At 34.8% G+C, this 18,753-nt stretch overlaps 1 protein-coding gene across 1 annotated transcript; it reads right to left on the bottom strand.

The window, feature by feature from the left end:
- Window positions 1-3,508: 3,508 nt before the first annotated feature.
- Window positions 3,509-6,803, bottom strand: LOC107632202 (putative inactive poly [ADP-ribose] polymerase SRO5). Its single transcript, XM_016335898.3, has 5 exons — window positions 5,681-6,803; window positions 5,319-5,560; window positions 5,058-5,191; window positions 4,873-4,968; window positions 3,509-3,906 (listed from the first exon to the last, which is right to left on the bottom strand). The coding sequence occupies exons 1-5, from the start codon at window positions 6,151-6,153 to the stop codon at window positions 3,766-3,768; spliced, it is 1,086 nt and encodes a 361-aa protein (XP_016191384.1). The 5' UTR covers window positions 6,154-6,803; the 3' UTR covers window positions 3,509-3,765.
- Between the last annotated feature and the right edge of the window lie 11,950 nt (window positions 6,804-18,753).

Genomic DNA, 18,753 nt, shown 5'->3' with positions numbered 1-18,753 from the left:
TTTATTCAGAGCCAAAATGGTATCCATAGCATCTAACCCCATGACTCCTTTCATCATTGATCTTTCAGAGGAATGGAGGTATTGATTATTGGCTACCATCTCAATTAACTGCAGTGCTCCATCAGTGGTCTTCTTTATATGCAAGGAACCTCCAACCGAGTTATCCAATGAAACCAGAGAGGCGGGGGTGATCCCATCATAAAATATCTTAAGATGGACCCAGTCTGCAAACATATCCGGAGGGCACTTTCTGAGCAACTCTTTGTACCTCTCCCAAGCTTCATAGAGGGACTCTCTTTCATGCTGTTTGAAGGTCTGAATATTGGTTCTGAGCTTAGTCAACCTTTGAGGTGGGAAGAACTTTTTTAGAAACTTAGTGACCAAGTCCTCCCATGTGGCTATGCTCTCCTTGCACTGATTATCTAACCACTGCTTAGCCCGGTCTCTCACAGCAAAAGGAAAGAGAAAAAGTCGGTAAACTTCAGCCAGGACGCCATTGGTCTTAACAATGTCACAAATTTGCAAGAAATTAGAGATAAACATATTCGGATATTCTTGCAGGCTCCCACTAAACTGACAATTTTGTTGAACCAACATAACAAGTTGAGACTTCAACTCAAAATTGTTAGCATTGACAGTAGGTGTCACAATGCTACTTCCACAACTCCCTGAATTAGGAGTAGTGAAAGAACCAAGAGTCCTCCTAAGTAAGGAGCTTTAGCATTGCTATTCTTTGCCATGTTTAGCTCAAATTCCTCTTCAACCACTTTTTCAATCTCTTCTTCAACTCTTTGATTTCTAGCTTGCTTCCTTTGTCACCTAAGAGTTCTTTCAATCTCAGGATCGTATTGAAAAGGTTCTTTATCCTTTATTCTGCATAGACGAAAACGACAAGGAATCAAATTGGAATTCCCTTCACAGTGCCGAAGGAAATTCCCAGGGGGGATAAAATGAAAACAGTAAATAAACAAAAGGTAAAAAGGTCTAATCTAGGTAATCAATTGATTGGTAGTTTGTTAACCACGATTAATCCCCGGCAACGATGCCAAAACTTGATGTGGATTTTATAAACTACAAAACACTGGCAAGTGCACCGGGTTGTATCAATAATAAACTCACGACGAGTGAGTGTCGATCCATGAGGATTAATGAATTAAGCAAACAATAGTCAACCGATTAATCTAGTCAGACAATCAAAGTAGGATTTTGAATAACTTGTAACATAAATAACAAAGTGAACAGAAGCAAATAGTGGGTACTGAATAGATAATATGATTAAGAAAGTTAAGGTTTTGGAGATGTTAAAACTTCTGGGTTAATACTTTTCACTTACCACCTTAATCATGCAAAGATACTTTTATGACAAATTATTAGTAATCAAACCCCAATCCCTTGGTGATTTAGTTTCTCTTTAGCCTAATTAATCGCTAATCCCTTAGTCAATTATTTAAGAAAAGAGTTACACATGTTCACTGATTTATGAAGCAACACAATTCATAAGAATCTCTCCTAGTTGGTTTGATGTCACTTATCAAGTCTAGTTTCAAAACTTAAGAGTTATGAGAATTAATTTTCAAGCTTAATTCAATTAATCAACTTTTCTAAGAGGTTAAGAGAATTCAAGTCAGAGAAGAATTGTTTTCCAACACATTCAAACCCTTTAAAATGAAAAACGAAAATATTTTCTTAAGAAGGAATCAATGCATGAATTAGAGGTAGAAAAGCTATTATATTAAACCATGAAATTAACAAAATTTCTAACCTTAACTAAAGAGAATTAGTTACTCATGTTCTTCAAAGAAATCCTTAATTATCAAAAGTCAAAACGGTAGAAGAAGAGAAGAGGTTAGTGCCCTCTTCCCTTATACACTAACCCTAGAAAGTAAAATTCAAATTCAAATTTGAAACAGAATCAAAACTAAAGTAAAATCAAATTTCATTCCTAATTGTTTTCTCCTCCGTAAACATCTTCTTCTTAATTGCTTGCAATCTTCAATTAATGCCATCAATAGTGGGCTCTTGAATGATCATCCCAAAGGTTTAAGAACTTGGAGATAGGCTAGCTTTGATTGAAGCCCTGGGAGGTAGGACTTAACTCTCACGTCCCATGGGAAGACTCTCGCGTACCACATGAAGCCCATTTTCGGTTTGGAATGCTTTCTGTTTAGCTCACGTACCACATAAACCAAGGCTACGTTGTACGTGCTTCAATTTTCCTTTGATTGCTGCTCGTCACGTTGTACGTCGTGAACTCCACGTACCACGTGAACTAAAGGTCGTGCGTATGCATGCGTACATGCATACGCATGATGGGCAAAAACCTTTTTGTCGCGCGTACGCATACATACATGTGTACGCATAATTGTTGTATCCTACGTGAAATCTCCCCCATCCCACGTGAAAAGGTACAGTCATATGTACGTACGCTTGTATGCGTACGCATAGTAGGTGAATTACCTGCAGTTGTGCGTACACACACATGTATGCATATGCACAGATCTTTTTTCTTTTCCGACGTGGTATGTGGTCTTTCCCACGTTGCACACCTCTATACTTTCTCTTTCCAGAGAGCTTTCTGTTCATCACAAAAAGCATTCTGCTTGTTATTGAGAGCCTCCTATTTGTTGCTTTTCTTCTCTGTTTTTTCTTGTTTTCCTTCCAAAGTTTTTCTGTATTCCGTGAAATTTAACTAATTAAAGTAATGTTCATTTTAACCTTAGAATCATTTCTTATTTAACAGAAATTCTTAACAAATCAATTAAAATTATGAAGGAAAAAACACTAAAGATACGAATGCACACATTATCACACCTTTGAAGGAATAGGATATGAGTTTTATATTGTCGTTATATGGATCTCGAAGAAAGTTTGTGGGTATGGGGTTGAACCATGATCATCAAATATGATACACTCGTCTAGTAAAGGGAGGAAATTTTGTTCTTTAAACAACTTTTGGTATGTATTTTATCCATGAGATCCCCTTTGTGATTGAATACTGATGTTTAATAATAAAACGATATTAACTGTAATTGAACTTCTTTTAGGGAAAAAAATGCCTGAAAAACCATCTAGGGCATGGGATTAGTTTTTGACATGCCACCAAAGAACTTCTGTATATACCTAAGTGTGATTTAAGTTGGCTTGATATTTATGCTAAGTTAATAATACATAAATGGCAGTCCTTCTTTCATGCTTCTTATTTCTAGAGTCTAGATCACAAGCCTCGTGGTTTAGTGGTGGTTCAAATCTAATAGAGACTTAGAGAGTATGTTATATATGGAGGTACCGAGTTCCGGAGAGCTCGGCAAATATTTGGGGGTTTTTATTCACCTCTCATTCTCTTTGACCAAATCACCTTAACCAAGTAACAAGTGGGATTTCTGTTTTCACCTAGATACATCGTTTTTTATTTGTTTTTTCTTAAGCGATCATTATCAGTCAACAGGGGAATAAAAAGAGAGAGAGGAGAAAAAAAAAGGGGGGGGGGGGGGGGGAAGAAGTCAGCCGATTGCTAAACAAGTGCAAACAACATATATCTGATAGATGTTACATTTGTAACTCAGGAGTCTATTCAATGTGTGTCTTATTAATCATTGATTACAGCATTTCATTTTGTAAATTGTAACTAGAATAACGAAGACCTTGTCCTAAACTACATTCAACAACAAAAGAAAATGTGTATCACAAAGGAAAGAATATAAGTTCCAAATGCGACTCTGCTTCTAAACAACAACTTCCAACCTCAAAGTAAGTTTGGCTACCAAGTTAGTAAGGCCTTCTATCACGTTCTGTATTCCTCCCTCCCTTCAATCCACTAACACAGTTCATAAAAGACACCATATTCTGTCCACGAAGATGGTTTTCCGGTTGCCATGACCTTGCGTCTTTAAAGCTTGCAGGTATTTTCTGGAAAAAATATTAAATATACCGGGTTAGAAGATCACTTCTACAAGCCAAAATAATATAAAGTGGCAAAGGAAGAAGGCATAATCTACACAAAGGAGAAAAGAAAAATCAGTGGGACCATATTCATACTCTAAATCTACAACAGTTTCAATATTGGATTCAACTACTTATTTCTTTCAAGAGGACGAAAGACTCAAACCTAAGGCAGCGGAGAAATTTAGTAGAAAAACAAGTCAATGAGCATAGTCAAAGATGTGCTTTCTCCTTGTGTAACAAATTAAGTTAAACTAATTTGAACACCACCTTTAATTTGTTTCACTTTGAAGGTAATTCACTTCGGGCCTTTACAATTCCATAATTATCCAGACACAGGAAGAGCGTTGGGTAACATCCACAGCTGAGATGTACCCATGTGGGTAAGAGTTCAAAATTCAATGAATTTTATGTTACCTTAATACCTTTTTCTTTATTTCCAAATACAATACCAGGTAAAAACTGGATACCCTCTTCATTTCAGTCATGACCATAAAAAATATCGACTTCAACAGAAGCACTTGGGAGAGAAGGAGGAGGGGGGAGAGATTCTATTCTGAGCAGGAAACACATATTACTGTGTCTTCAGCCAGTTTTGCTGCTCCAGCAATTTAAGACCCCAATATCTTTAACTTGAGGGTAGGTGATCTCATTTCCCCAATTTACATGCCACTAGTTCTTAATACTCCAGAATGTCGGGTAATGCTAAACATTCACCAATGCTCAAATGCCATTCAAATTCATACAGTACAAAGCAATCTTTGCACAATTCAATATAGCATAGCATCATCTGTGAACCATGATATAGTCTTATCGACTTGAACTGCAGTACTACAGTGTTGTGCTTGTAACTTTACAGAAAATCCCAAGTGCAAGGACCACATCATTAGACTAAATTTAAAATCAAAATCACCAGAAAAATATTAAATGTACCTTCTCCCTAAAAGATTTGATGGCCGCAACGAGCAGTTTGTCTCCTGCTATTACTCTTACTTTCTGTATCAATTGATGCCGTGAAATTTTCTTTTCCTGTTAAGACATAGGAAACGCAGACTCGGTCTAAGTTAAAAAAAGATTATCAATGTCGAAACTCTGGACACAAGTTATGAAGCACTCACTTTATAATCTTTGTGAAACTTGGAAATCAAGGCAATATCAGAGGAAGGCAAAATCTCAGAAAGCACAGAAATCAGAGCGGGGAATGGCATCCAAGGGGAAGAAGGTTTCAAAGGCTCTTCAATCCTCACATGACCTACAACAAAATCACGAAAAGATCAAACACATGCAGCATTATTACTAGAGTATATTACTATTACTTCTAGTTCATAGCAAAATAACTGAATTAGCGAATAAAACAGTAGCAAACAGAATGCACCAACCTTTTGAGGGATGAAGTTTAAAGCTTATAACGAATTCAGGCAAGACATGCGTGTTGACCCGTTGACTCCAAATGACGTACCCCTCGGGAGATGAGAAGCTGCCGTCCATACCGGAATCATAATCTTCCGAACTTGAACCGCATGGATCGGAGCCACGTGGCACCATCTCCACTCTCCCCAAGATAACGCGGCACAGAATCACATGCCTCAGACCATCTTTGTCAACGCCACAGCTTTTCACACTGTTTATCCAATCAAATTCAATTATTCACAAAAATCAAGATCAGCAACTAATAATAATAATAATAATAATAATAATAATAATAATAATAATAGATAAGGATCAAGAATTTTGCGCGTGCCTTTTGAGAGGAGAATCATCCGGCGAAAGACGAAGTCCGTCACGGAGAGGCATCTTCCCACCGAAACCGTGCTCAATAATGTCTTCAACCTCTTCCTTGCTCGAAGCACCATACCATGCATACTTCACGTTGGGATCGCCGCCACGCAACTTCGCAACGGCACGCGCGAAGATCTGGAAGCACTGAACACGCGCCTGCGCCATTACAGAACGCCACGCATTTCTGTGAACCGAAACGACGTTGGATTTCAACCCGCACGATGCTAGTCCCTTAACTAATCTGCTCTGAACGAGGTCGCGAGCCTTGTCTCCTTCGGGGAGTCTCACGAACCTTTCATCGAACACGTTGCGTGCATCACCGGAGACGCTGCTCTCGCAATCTGAAACCGAAGAGTCTTCGTCGCCGCAGGCGTAATCTGAAATTGAGATCTCCGACGCCAAATTCGCGGAGTCATCGTAAGTCCGTCTCTCCATTATGCAAAGAATTAGAAAGAAAGAGAACAAAAGAATTGTATACAATTATTTGTGTATTTATAAGATGAGAGAAAAAGAAAACTAATTGCAAAGAAGGTTAAGTAATTGTGTTTGTGTATTGAAGAAGTATAAGTTCATGTTTGATGAAAAACTTGGGAGGAAAGAAAAAGCGACGAAAATCAAAACGGTAACGGCTTCAGTGACAAACACGAATTTGTTTGCAGAGTCAGAAGAGAAGAAAGAATCAGAGATGTCAAGTGTTTTAAAGCAACAAGGGAAAACCGCCATACGAAGGGAACTTTTTTTTTTTTTTTGGTAATGAGGCGGTGTTTTTATTTTTGCTGACTTTTGCGGGCGCTAACTGTTTTCGTAATGCAGATTGGGTCTCACATGGAGAGGTCTTTGATTATTTTCAAAACCGTCTTTCATATGCAATTTACGATTTTACCCTTTCTTAACGGGTTAGTTCGTTTGCATACTTGGGCAATAAGGCAAAGGTCAAAGTTTAGATGGACTTTATAACTTGTGCTGCACTTGTTCTATTTTAATTTCTAAATAATTGTGGCATCGTGGGGGCTATGCTTTAATTTTGTGAATTTTGTTTTGTACTCAATTTTGTGAAATTTAATTTATTACATGGCATGTCTATCGTGTGGACAGAGCACCATTGAATGCTTTCTGTAACTATCTCGATAGGTCAATATTGAAAATTGTGAAACTATGTGTATGTCTATTATGTTTTGGGAGGAATTATTTGTGTGTTCCGTGTTAGTAGCATCTTCTTCTTCAAGTGTTTCTATTTTTTTATATATATATTTTTTTTATGATCTTCTGCCAGTGTTTCAATTTAGTAGGTATAGGATTCTTTTGAGATAGGTCGGCAAATCGATATCTTTTAGGGTTACTTAAGTGCTAAGTACGTGTATTTGTTGAAGGCTTAGGAATAACCTTGTATGAAAAGATGATATTATTTATCAAAAACTCTATTAAAGAAGCATCGGGAAAAAAAATTAAGAGGTATCAAAGGTGTGCGACTAATAATTTTAATTTATTTTAACTAATATTTTTAGTTAATAGTATAATAATTTAGTATTATACTTTTTATTTATATTTTTAAATATTAACAATTAGTTATTAATCAAAGATAATAAATTATAATAATCCTATAGTATTGTTTATATAGTAATTGAAATATCTCTTATACTACATTACACACTATTATTATAAGTATTGTTTATGAAACATACTTTTTCTTCTCATAAATTTAGTGATCAATATGTGATTCTATAATGAATAAACGAATAGAAAAGGGAAGATATGATAATAAATAGCCAATAAGTAATAGCTCAAATGGCATAATCTGTCTATATTCAATTAAGAGATTGCGAGTTTGAATCTCTTATCTTTAATAAAAAAAAAATATTATGATAATAAATAACACGTAAATATAATCATGATTAAAAAAAAGTGGTGTTTAAACTAATGGAAACGCCATTGATAAAGATCATCATAAAATAAACAATCTTTATGGAAAAAAAGGGGAGAAAATGATAAAGGAAATAAAGAAAAGCTATTGCTGATGCTGCCTACAGAAAAAAAAAAAAAACACAGTTAAATCTTAATTATTGGCTTTTCTAGTTTCTAATAATATCATATTTCATATTCTTTTACATTATAACATAATATATAAATATAAATAAACGACTATATTATATATACACCAAAACCAGTCATTAAAGTCAACTATCAATAATTTTTGTAACTTAAATCATTCTCTTTGGGTCAGTTATATATTTTGTACCTGGTTGTTAGTTTTTTTTTTTTTGGTGACTACCCGGTTGTTAGTTTGTCCACTTAGTTTTTATTCATTTGGCCATATATCTTTTTTTTTTTCGGATAAACTTTGTACTTCTCATGGATGACGTTTTCAAAAAAGCAAGGTTAAGAGATAAAAACAAAATAATAAAAAATATATTTTTTAAAAATTCATAATAAAATATTATTAAAATTTATTTAATAATAAATTATTAAATATGATTATTTTATTAAAAATACTAAAATAATAGTAAAAAGATATTTTTTTTTTAAAAATCTTAAGAAGACAACTTTAAACTCAAAATCTCATAATTACCTTCATAAAATGCTTAGAAAGTGGTAAGAACATGTTAGTGAGGAAAAGATAAAAGAAAGATAAAATATTGAAGAAAAGATAAAAATAAAAAAAAGTTAGCAAAGCTTTAACGGAAAAGATAAATGTCGATTAGAAAGGCGATCTAGAAGCAATATAGTTAGTATTTGATTTGCGTTTAGGGTTAGGTATTATATGAAAAGTCAAACTGGTTCAATATAGACTTAATGAACCTATGTTTGGGACAGGTTGATTATTCATACCGAAACTGAAATAAATTATAAATTCAAAAGTTAAGAAGAAAAATAAGAGCAGAACAAGAGGCAAAAAGAAAAGAGGAAAAAGAGAAAGAGAATGAAGAGTAAAACACTTATTATATGTTCATCTGCTGCGAGAAGGAAGCCAAATAGATGGTGGTGCAACCACTGAGAATACTTTCCTGGTATACTTAGAAATAATCCTATTCTGTAAGTCAAAAGACTCTTACAATGTGTGTGTGTGTGTGTGCTCCTGTAAGTCAAATGACTCTTACAATGAGTGTGTTGGGAAGACATAAGTTGACTAGTGTCGTCTTGCAAGTCAAAAGAGTCTTGCAGTGGGTTGCTAGTGCCACCCTGCAAGTCAAAGGACTAGTGTTGTGGGTATTGCCAATAGAGAAGCCTTACCTGGTCAAAAGACTCCGGGTAACGTCGGGAGCGGGTAAGTAACCGACAAATGAGCTCATTACCTGCACTAGGGCTAGACATGCATCATCCTCATGTGTACATCATTCTCTCTATTATGTATTTTCTATGATTGTATTCTGTTTCTTGTATTTCTCTATTTTCTTGTATTTTTCTGGTTTTTTTGCTTTTTCTGTCTATCTGTTTCCTTGTTTTCTTCTGTTTACTGTAAAATTTATTTGACTGACTCTTAAGCACGATGGAAGCGATTAACATGACTAATTAGCCTGACTCTACTAAGAACTTTTCAGTTCTTACCCCTGCTCTTCCCCTTCAAATGGAAGCAGCAGTACTTTTCTGTAATCTATTGATGACCGTTCCACAAAGAGGATTCTACTCTAGGTAGTCTTCTGAGTTTAGGGTGAATTCTGTTATCTGTTTATATGTAAATACTTGAGATCAGCCAACGTCTGCACCCCCATTTGAATACAAACTTTAGCCTAAATTCTTTGTATGAGACTCTTGTTATTTGGCTACTTGATAGACTACTAGTAAGATGCCCTATGACTACGTACGATCATGTAGAGGAATAGTAGATGATGTATCACCTTTTGATGACGTTCAACAAGACCTGAGTTTTGAAGACCTAGAATGTACTTTTCCTCGCTTTTGTAGTTTAGTGTGATTAGGTTAGTATAGAGTCTAGGCTAGCCTGGGCACCAGTTTAGGGACTTCTTGAACAGATCAGGGCCTGGGATATTATGTGTGTGTGTGTGTATAGTTATTATCTAGCTATTTCTTGGGGTGTTCTAACTGAGATATATACTCTAATAAAGGCTGGATAACTACATGTTGGTAACTGCTTGAGATATATATATATATATACACGTATGGTTGTTTATAAGAAATAATAGATAATAATTAGGAAGACAAGTTGGTAGCACTCAGTTTCCGGTATGATCTAGACATACTGAAAATTAGGTCATTACAGAAATCGTCCCTAACCTTTTTTTGGTTAAAAATAGTCCCTAACATTACATTTAATATTAAAATCATCCTTTTGACAATTTTATCCTTTATAAAATTTGATAATTAAAAAAAAAAACTTACCATCTTCAATTAGATGAAAGCCCTCAACTTCCATAATCAATCTTTCCACTGTCACCATTAGATGAAAGCCCTCATCTTCCCACCGTCACCATCTTCCATCATCTTCAATCATCGGCCTCCATCATATTCCGTTATCTCAAATCACTTTCTCATCTCTTCCCCCAATTTTTGCTCTTCTCAAGTCATCATATTGCTGTCGAACCTACCCCTACCATGTCACCTCAAACTCTCTGCAATTTCTTCCTCCATCTCTTCTGTCGGCTGTTTCCACGCGATTTGGCTCTCGCTCTTCTCCTATGTCACACCACTAGGGTCTCTCTTCGCGTTTTCAGCAGCATCGCCTGTGCCTCTCCTCCGCTCTCTTCCCTCTTCATTGCACCATTGCTGCTGTGCCGTCCCTTGTCACTGCAGCTTTTCTGTGTTGTGCTGCTGCCTTAATGTTGTCCTTTGCTACCTCTATGGCACAGATTTTCCGTCCGTATTTTCCGTCACCACCACTATGTAGTTGGACCGCCGCTACCACCATAGGTAAGTTATGGTTCATGGTCCTAATTTTTTAAAATTAGGGTTCAATAATTTCAAATTATGCTTCTCAATCTAGGCTCAATATTGTTCTGTGTATTGATTTGCTTATAGTATAACATGAAAAAGAATCCCTAACCGAAAAAAAAACAAGGAAATGCTTTGAAATGCTTTGCTTGATTGTGTGTGGCTCTGGCTCTTTCTTGATTGTTTATTTTGGGAGAGTATAAAGCATTGAAATGATTTGAATGCTTTTTTGTTGAATTTGAGAAAGTTCTTTGCTATTGTTGTTGTTGAATGAAACACCCTCACCACCAGAATGTCACGCTTCTGGCTATGCTACTCTAATAGTGAGGATATTATGATGACTTCTATATATAACTATAGCAAGTAGGAGCCTTTACTTGAAATCTTTATTGACTTTTCTTAAAAGAAATGGTAATATTTTTCTTTTATACATACATACAAATTATCACAACACTTTTATATTTACAAGAATAATGTATACAAGTAGTATATAAATATATGTTATAAGATCACAACTCCTATCCCTCTTTACAAAAATGTAAATATGATAAAAAAGGCGAGGGAACATCTATGTAACAAAATAAATTCACGTTATTAGTGACTCTTTTTACTTTGCTTGCTTTTATTTCAAACTAGATGGAACATAGAGAATCAGATAAGTCTGTTCTTGTTGAAAACTTAGGACACACTTTTATTTTGTCTCTTTTCGATAGAGGAGCCAAAACAAAATTGTGAGGGAGCAGAGTTGCTATGACATCTTGCTGGATGGAATAAGTAGGAGACAATTTAATTTTTTCTCTTAGAAAATAAAGCCAGAATCAGATCAGAGAAGGAAGAGTGACAACATATATCCTGGTTCAACAACTTTGCAATGTAGCCTACATCTAGTCTCCACCACAATGATGATGGAATTCTTACTATCTTTAACAAAGATTACATTCATTAATTTTCCTATGATTCAACCCAATCCTATCTCGGACAAACCTAGCTTCTACCCAAGTTAGATTTGACTATGTTCACTCCACAGATTTTCAACCACTAAGTGCTCACCCAACTTAACAAGGAAATCCCCTCAGGATCATGAAAATAAAACAGAAAAATGTACAAAGGATTTCTGAAACAAAAATTTGACTTTTCTTTAATTTAGCCTTCGGATTTGATCTTTACTTGGTGCCTTCATCTTCTTGATTGATTTTGATAACCCACTTTTTCATCTTTGATTGAACGCTAAATAGAGTTCCCTTTTCTTGCTTTATATTTTGGAATGCTTCATGTGAGTGTGAGAGAGAAAAGAGAGACAAAGAGAAGAGAGAGAACTGGTCCGGTTACTTTGTGTTTTGGTTTAGATGGAAGTGAATCTTCCTTCCCTTGATGGTAACTCTTCCCATGGGCTGTGAATAAGTTAAATGATATGAACATGGGCTTAGAGAATCTTTAAATCTTCTGGGCCTAAACCATTTAAGGACTTTGCTTGTTATTCATTCCTTTGAATTTGGCCTGATGCTTGCTTTTATTTCTGATGGAAAATTATTGGTGTAATCAACAAATATTCCCTTGAACCATGAGTGTATGTGCGTCTAAAGCTTGTTATTGGCCTGTTTTGCTTTTTATTAATTTCTGCACAATTAACAAACTAATCAGTTAATGTTTGGTTAATTAGTTCTTTAAACTCAATAATTTCTCCCTTAATGACAAACATTGTAAAATGAATTGTAATAAAAGAAATAAGAAGAGTTTTAGTGAACTTTCCTTTGATGATGCAATCTTTGATGTGAACACTCCCTTTCTTTTTTTCACTTGGCTCCCCCTAAATATTTGCATTTTTCAGCATGTGATCAACATAATTTACATGGAAACAATTCTAAACATCCGAAAAACTATTTCAACAGATTTATACACTAAGTAAACTAGCCTAATCACTAGAAAATATTTACAAAACTATTAATCCAAACACAATCATCATTCAGCCTCAACTAATAGCAAATAGTGATAAAAAATTTATCAATCAGAGTCAAAAGATTCACAGTAGCACATCAGTTTATGAATTAAATAACCTAACAATTCATTTTTCTTTTACTCATTCCCCCTTTTTGTTATCAAGGAGAGTTAGTAATCCCTGCACAAAATATACTAAGTATCCAAATGCAAATCAGCAGTGCAATCAGTTCAGAGTCAATTGTCTAATCTATTACAGTCATCCAAATGAAATGAAAAGTATCAAAGTAACATAAGTGAAATGTCAAAAATAGTTCTTCTAGTGCATCATCATCAACAAGGAGCTAGACATCAGATCCATCTTCCTCGATTCCAAAAAAGTCTTCTTCTTCATGATCAGACATCATTTGATCATCTTCCAATGATTTAAGATACTTTAGAAGTATTTCAACTCTGCTTTGAAACTTTCTCAATGAATTTTTATTTTGAATTGCAAGACTCTTAGCTTGTTGACTAGAAGAGATCATGTGCTTGGTAAGGTTCACAAATTCTTGCAATACATCTTTCACAATACTATTTACCAAGTACTTGATGGAAGTTGATGTACCGACAGCTGACGAAGGAGGAATACTTTCATCTTCTTCTTCTTCCATAACTATATCTTTAGCAGCCTTAGTTCCTTTTTCCTATATCTATTTGACTGCGCCACCACCTTTAGGAGATGAAATTCTATTCTCTTGGATCTTATTGTTCATATCAACACCAAAGTGCTAAAAAAAATAAGTGAAAAAACATGCCATATGGTAGTGAAACATTTTGATCACTTTTGATGCAATCATACATATGACGTATCATAAGATATGCAAAAGAGATTTTAGCTTTGTTAAGAATGACATAGACAACTAAGGTGTCATAGAGAGTAACTCATTGATAAAAATGGGTTAACTGGGCTTTGACAGGACTTAGGCTCGGTGGTTAGGAGTAACACTATCCATGAGAGAAATATTCTCACAAATGTTGTCCAAAACATCCTAATGTGATATCCCCAGATTATTATCCCACTTTTCAGTAATATAGGCATTGACACCATCATAATAGTCCAGAGCATCACCAATGGATTATTTGTTTAAATGAATTTCCTGGCCTTTAACATAAAAGTGAACAGATTCCTCATGATAGTACATATTGGCATAAAATTCTCTAACCTAATCAGGATAAACTGGTTTTCTGATTTTAAAAAGTTTTTTCCTAGTCTAAGTAAACAATGTTTTCGACAAAATTTATTCCCTTTTTAGCCAGAGCATTTAAATCAGCCACATATTTTGAACACAAAGGTCTTTTAGAAACAACAGCTCTATAGAAACAATATCTCTATAAAATTCAAAATTCATACTTGATGAGAAACGGAAATGATCAAATGAGAATGAGAGAGGTTATGAAAATAAGATTTAAAACCAACGGGATCAAGGGTCGGTAGTAGTTTCACAGAGTTAAGAAAGGGTCTACGATTACCATTGGGTGTGTGACTTGTAGGAGTAGAACGTCCTTGAGGACGAGATGATGAACGAGGAGGTGGAGACGTTGGAGGTTCTTTGTCATTCATGGATATTTTCCCATTTTGCTGTGTTTGCCCTAGATGTTCTAGCCTCTGGTGGCACCGTGGATGGTCGTCACTTTTGGTATGTGCCATCGGTTTGGGAACAAGAGAGGAATGTGAAGACAAATGGGAGTGAATATAGATATGAGTGTGAGCTTGGCCTTTTGGAGGAGGGTTTTGTGGAGCATGATAGGTTCCTGTGCCTCTTCGAGTAACAAATTCTCATCTTTATGTAACCTAATGAATGAATTTATGCGAGTTCTGGAGGTTGGAGAAGATGAGAGGTTTTTAAGGTGTAACTATTATAAATGCTTTGAAAACACAAACTGATATTTAAATAAAATGAAAAGGTGTTTAAAAAAAATTGACTTGAAAGGATATGCAAACAAGCAGTTTGAAAAGACAAGTCAAAAATAAAATTTGAAAATCAGAATTTGATTTGACTTGATGAGAAACCATAAAACAAATAAATTTTTAATTTATGATCAAAACAAACAATGAAGCCCATGATGCGTGCCAAACTGTCGGTTAGGAATTTTCTTAGAAGAATTTGTGTTGTGAGTATAGCCCCAACCGAGAATTACAGCCCATAATCAAAGTTTAACTAAAGGATTGTCACAATCCAAAACAAATATAAACCGGGAGTTTTAAATCCCGGGTCTCTTCCCTCGGACTATGCAAGTTAGATTCACACTTTTGGTTGTGAAGAAAAGGGGGTTTTCAAGCATGGAAAAAGAAATTAAAAGGAACTAAAGAATAAACGAACTAGCAAGAGATTAAAAGACAATTAATGCAAATTAGAAGAAGATAAGGTCAAAACTAGTGAAAATGCGATAAAAGCATAAAAAGGGCCTTGACTTGGGAATGAGAATTAAGGAATCCTATCATTGTCATTACCATAACTATGGCAATTATGATGAGTTAATCTCACTTCGTCAACCCCTAACATCCAGGAGTAAGTCAAGCAAGCATTAGTTGACCTTAATTCATAAGTCCTAGCTAACTTACTAATTAACTTAGTAAAAAGCTAGCGTTAGTGGAAACAAGAGTCAACTAACAACCCAAGAATTACCACTAAATATCAAACATTATGCCTTTAGTATCCTAGGGACTCATTTCCCAAGCCAAGGAGTAAAAATCTACTCAAAATCGATAATTGGCTTTTTTACAAACACTTGGTGGGCAATAAAGCAAAACATAGCAAATTGCAAAATATAATAAAAACTATAACCAACTATGCATAATATCAACAATAGAAAATTAATCAAGTATATATAAATCATAAAACATCAAATTTATCAACCAAAAACTCAAGAAATCAAAATTGGATATATTAACAAAATAACTTGAACCATAAGAAAATGTAGCAAGAGTAAATTACTTACAAAGAGACAAGTAAAATCCAAGATCAAAACTGAAATTATAAAGTTCTACTATGAAACCTAAATAAACCCTAAGAGAGAATTGAAAGAACACTACTCTACACTACTCCTACAACTAATTATGTTGTAATGTTGTGTAATATGGTGGCCTGCTTTGGTATGAAATGATGTCCCTTTGATATAGCACTCTAAGTAGCCTCAGGAACTCCAAAAATTGGGCCAAGAGGCCCCCAAAATTGCGAGCCACATGCTTCATTAATGAAGTCACGCGCCCAGACTTGTGCGTACACACAGAGTTGTGTGCGTACACACACTAGCTGATTTCCACTTGTGCATACGCACGGGAAGATGTGCGTACGCACACTTGAGTGTGTGCTTCTCTTTTGTTTTCTTCATGTGTTCTCCCTTTTTTGCATGCTTTCTTCCACTTCTACTAAATCATTCTTGCCTAATTGACCTGAAATCACTTGACAAAATATATCACGGCATCGAATGGAATAAAAGCCGAATTAAATTGATCAATTTAAATACAAAAACACATGTTTTCACATTTAGGTGCAATTTACGGATAAAATACAAAAGTATGCTATTTTAGTGAATAAGTGTGAGTTTATATTGTGAAATTCATCCAATTCAAGCCAAAATTTACCATCAGATATGGATTCATCAATTTTCCTACACTTAAACAATAGCATGTCCTCATGCTAATCGGAGAAGGATCGAAGGGCAAACAACTTATTTAATGTAACTATCTATATGCATGCAACTATACTAAATGCTATCTATTTCTAGCTATACTATAGTGTCCTATTGAATTGGCAAAAACAAACAACCAAATTTCCAAGCAAGCATATGGACATATAGGGCCAAAAAAAAAAAAAAAAACAAAGAGACATTACAAATGTGATCACAATCCAATGATTTGATTCAAGTCTTAAAATGAAGCAACTTGCAAGAAAACACAATATAAGGGGTGGGGACATAGAATTGAGTAATCGAACCGTCACCGGATGTGTATACACTCTAATCGCTCAGTGTTTAGGGTTTAATCACTCAAGTCTCCTCTAATCATACATTCTAGGATTTTCTATTCATCTAACAATCAACAAGTATCTAATGTATGTATGCAAATATCATGAGGTCTTTAGAGGGTTGTAATGGGGTTAGGGTAAAGGTATGATGAATATGGTTTAGTGGACTAAAAGATTGAATCTTTGATTAGCTCAAGTATCCCACCCAACCTATATCAACCTAATCACAAAAATGCAACCTAACCTCCCATTCCTCTCTTTTTACACACATTCATGCATTGGTTCTCATTCAAATCACATATGGATTTCTTATTCATTTTTCTTTTCTCTGGGGCAACCTTTGTCCCTTTTTTGTTGTTTTTTTTTCTATGACAAATGCATATGGTTAAAGCAAATTGATATATGAATGTGCACCCATGTTTCTTCAAAATTTTCAATGAATACTCCATAATAAAAAATTTTTCTCTACCAATGCTTCCCAATATTCCCCCACACTTAAATGACACACACACCTCAACCTAAGCTAATCAAAGATGCAATTCAAGGTTATTCATGATTTTTGGCTTAAGGTTGGTGATGCGATAACAATTAGAATAAAAGGGAATTTAAAAGGCTCAAAAGTGGCTTACAATAGTAGATATAAAGGTGTGGCTATATGGGTTACTGAGCTTCAATTCAAAAACGGCCTCAATCATGCTAAATGCATTCAAAACATCAAACATTAGAAATAAAAAATTAAGCAAATCTAATATCACAATCATAGAAGGACCATAGCGCACAATGAATAAAGATTGTGGTTGAAATATGCAACCACGCATTATAAGCTCAACAACTCACAAGGTTGTTTGTTCTATCTCTCTTCTATGTTCCACAAAATAAATCATTCAAGCAAGTTTGAAAACAATTTTCTGAATCAAATCAATGGAACACCCTAAAAGAGAATTCCAGAAAATTTTTGTTGTTTTTGCCAAAATTATTTCCTATATATGTATCTATAATGTGTTGGATGAAATTTCAAAATTCTTAGCTCTTTCCTAATTTTCACTATCCAAAAATCATCATAAACAATTAGGACAAAATTAAACTAGGTGCTATACTATTCACAACATCCAATCTCAACTTCTATCTATAGCATATATACCAAGCAAAAGTAAAAAAATGCCACATGCAATAGCTAGAAATAAAACTATGAATAAGCTAAGATATATGTACCAAAAGAAAATATAGTGCAATAGTCAAAAGTACTCCAAATATCTACATGAACCATAAGAAAAGAAAACAAAATAGAGTGCAAAATGTTCAGAAAAGAAAATTTACGCCACAAAGATCGCGAATCCTCCCCCACAATTAAGCATTGCACGGTCTTCCGTGCATGTACACAATCTGGGGAAATTGATGCTCTAAGGCACTCCACCTTCAGCTGGTGGACGCGAGGTGGCTCGGGCTGCTGTATAAAACAAATAAACATGAATTGAGGAAGAGTTTATATGGATGTGGTATGATAAAAGACAATGTGTGTATTCTAAATGTGCGCATGGTTAGAACACACACATTGGCCAGTTAAAACGGCACACACAATCAAAAAGTAAGCATGAGTTTCTCAGTTAAATGGCCTAAGTTGCAAGCAATGAATAAGCAAAGATTGAAGCACAAGCGAGCTTAGGCAAACACAACAAAAGTGAATTGAATTTTGGAAGAATTGATATTGAAATTGTGCAAGTAAAAGCACAAGATTAATATAAAAGCACAATAAACAACAACCAATTCAATAATGAAATGAAATCTACTTATTCATCCTCAAAACTAATGGAATAATTAGATGGATAAAGTGCTTGTTCTATGATAATTATGATGAGTTAATCTCACTTCGTCAACCCCAACATCGAGGAGTAAGTCAAGCAAGTATAATTGACCTTAATCCACAAGTCCTAGTTAACTTACTAATTAACTTAGTAAAGAGATAGCGTTAGCGGAAACAAGAGTCAACTAACAACCCAAGAATTACCACTAAATATCGGACATTATGACTACAGTATACTAGGGACTCATTTCCCAAGCCAAGGAGTGAAAATCTACTCAAAAGTCATAATTGGCATTTTCACAAATACTTGGTAGAGAATAAAGCAAAGCATGGCAAATTTCAAAAGATAATCAAAACTATAACCAAGCTATGAACAAAATCAACAATAGAAACTCAATCAAGCAT

The sequence above is a fragment of the Arachis ipaensis genome, chromosome B1, assembly GCF_059453495.1.
Source record: "Arachis ipaensis isolate K30076 ecotype BB chromosome B1, ASM5945349v1, whole genome shotgun sequence".
NCBI lineage: Eukaryota > Viridiplantae > Streptophyta > Magnoliopsida > Fabales > Fabaceae > Arachis > Arachis ipaensis.
Note: the sequence above shows the minus strand (reverse complement) of the source record. Positions and strands in the feature narration are given on the sequence as shown.

Coding starts and splice junctions, on each gene's coding strand:
- LOC107632202 (XM_016335898.3), bottom strand. CDS start 6,153: ATGGAGAGACGGACTTACGATGACTCCGCGAATTTGGCGTCGGAGATC. Junction 5,192..5,318: donor TAAACTTCATCCCTCAAAAG/GTTGGTGCATTC, acceptor ATTTTGTTGTAG/GTCATGTGAGGATTGAAGAG. Junction 3,907..4,872: donor TCAAATCTTTTAGGGAGAAG/GTACATTTAATA, acceptor TATTTTTTCCAG/AAAATACCTGCAAGCTTTAA.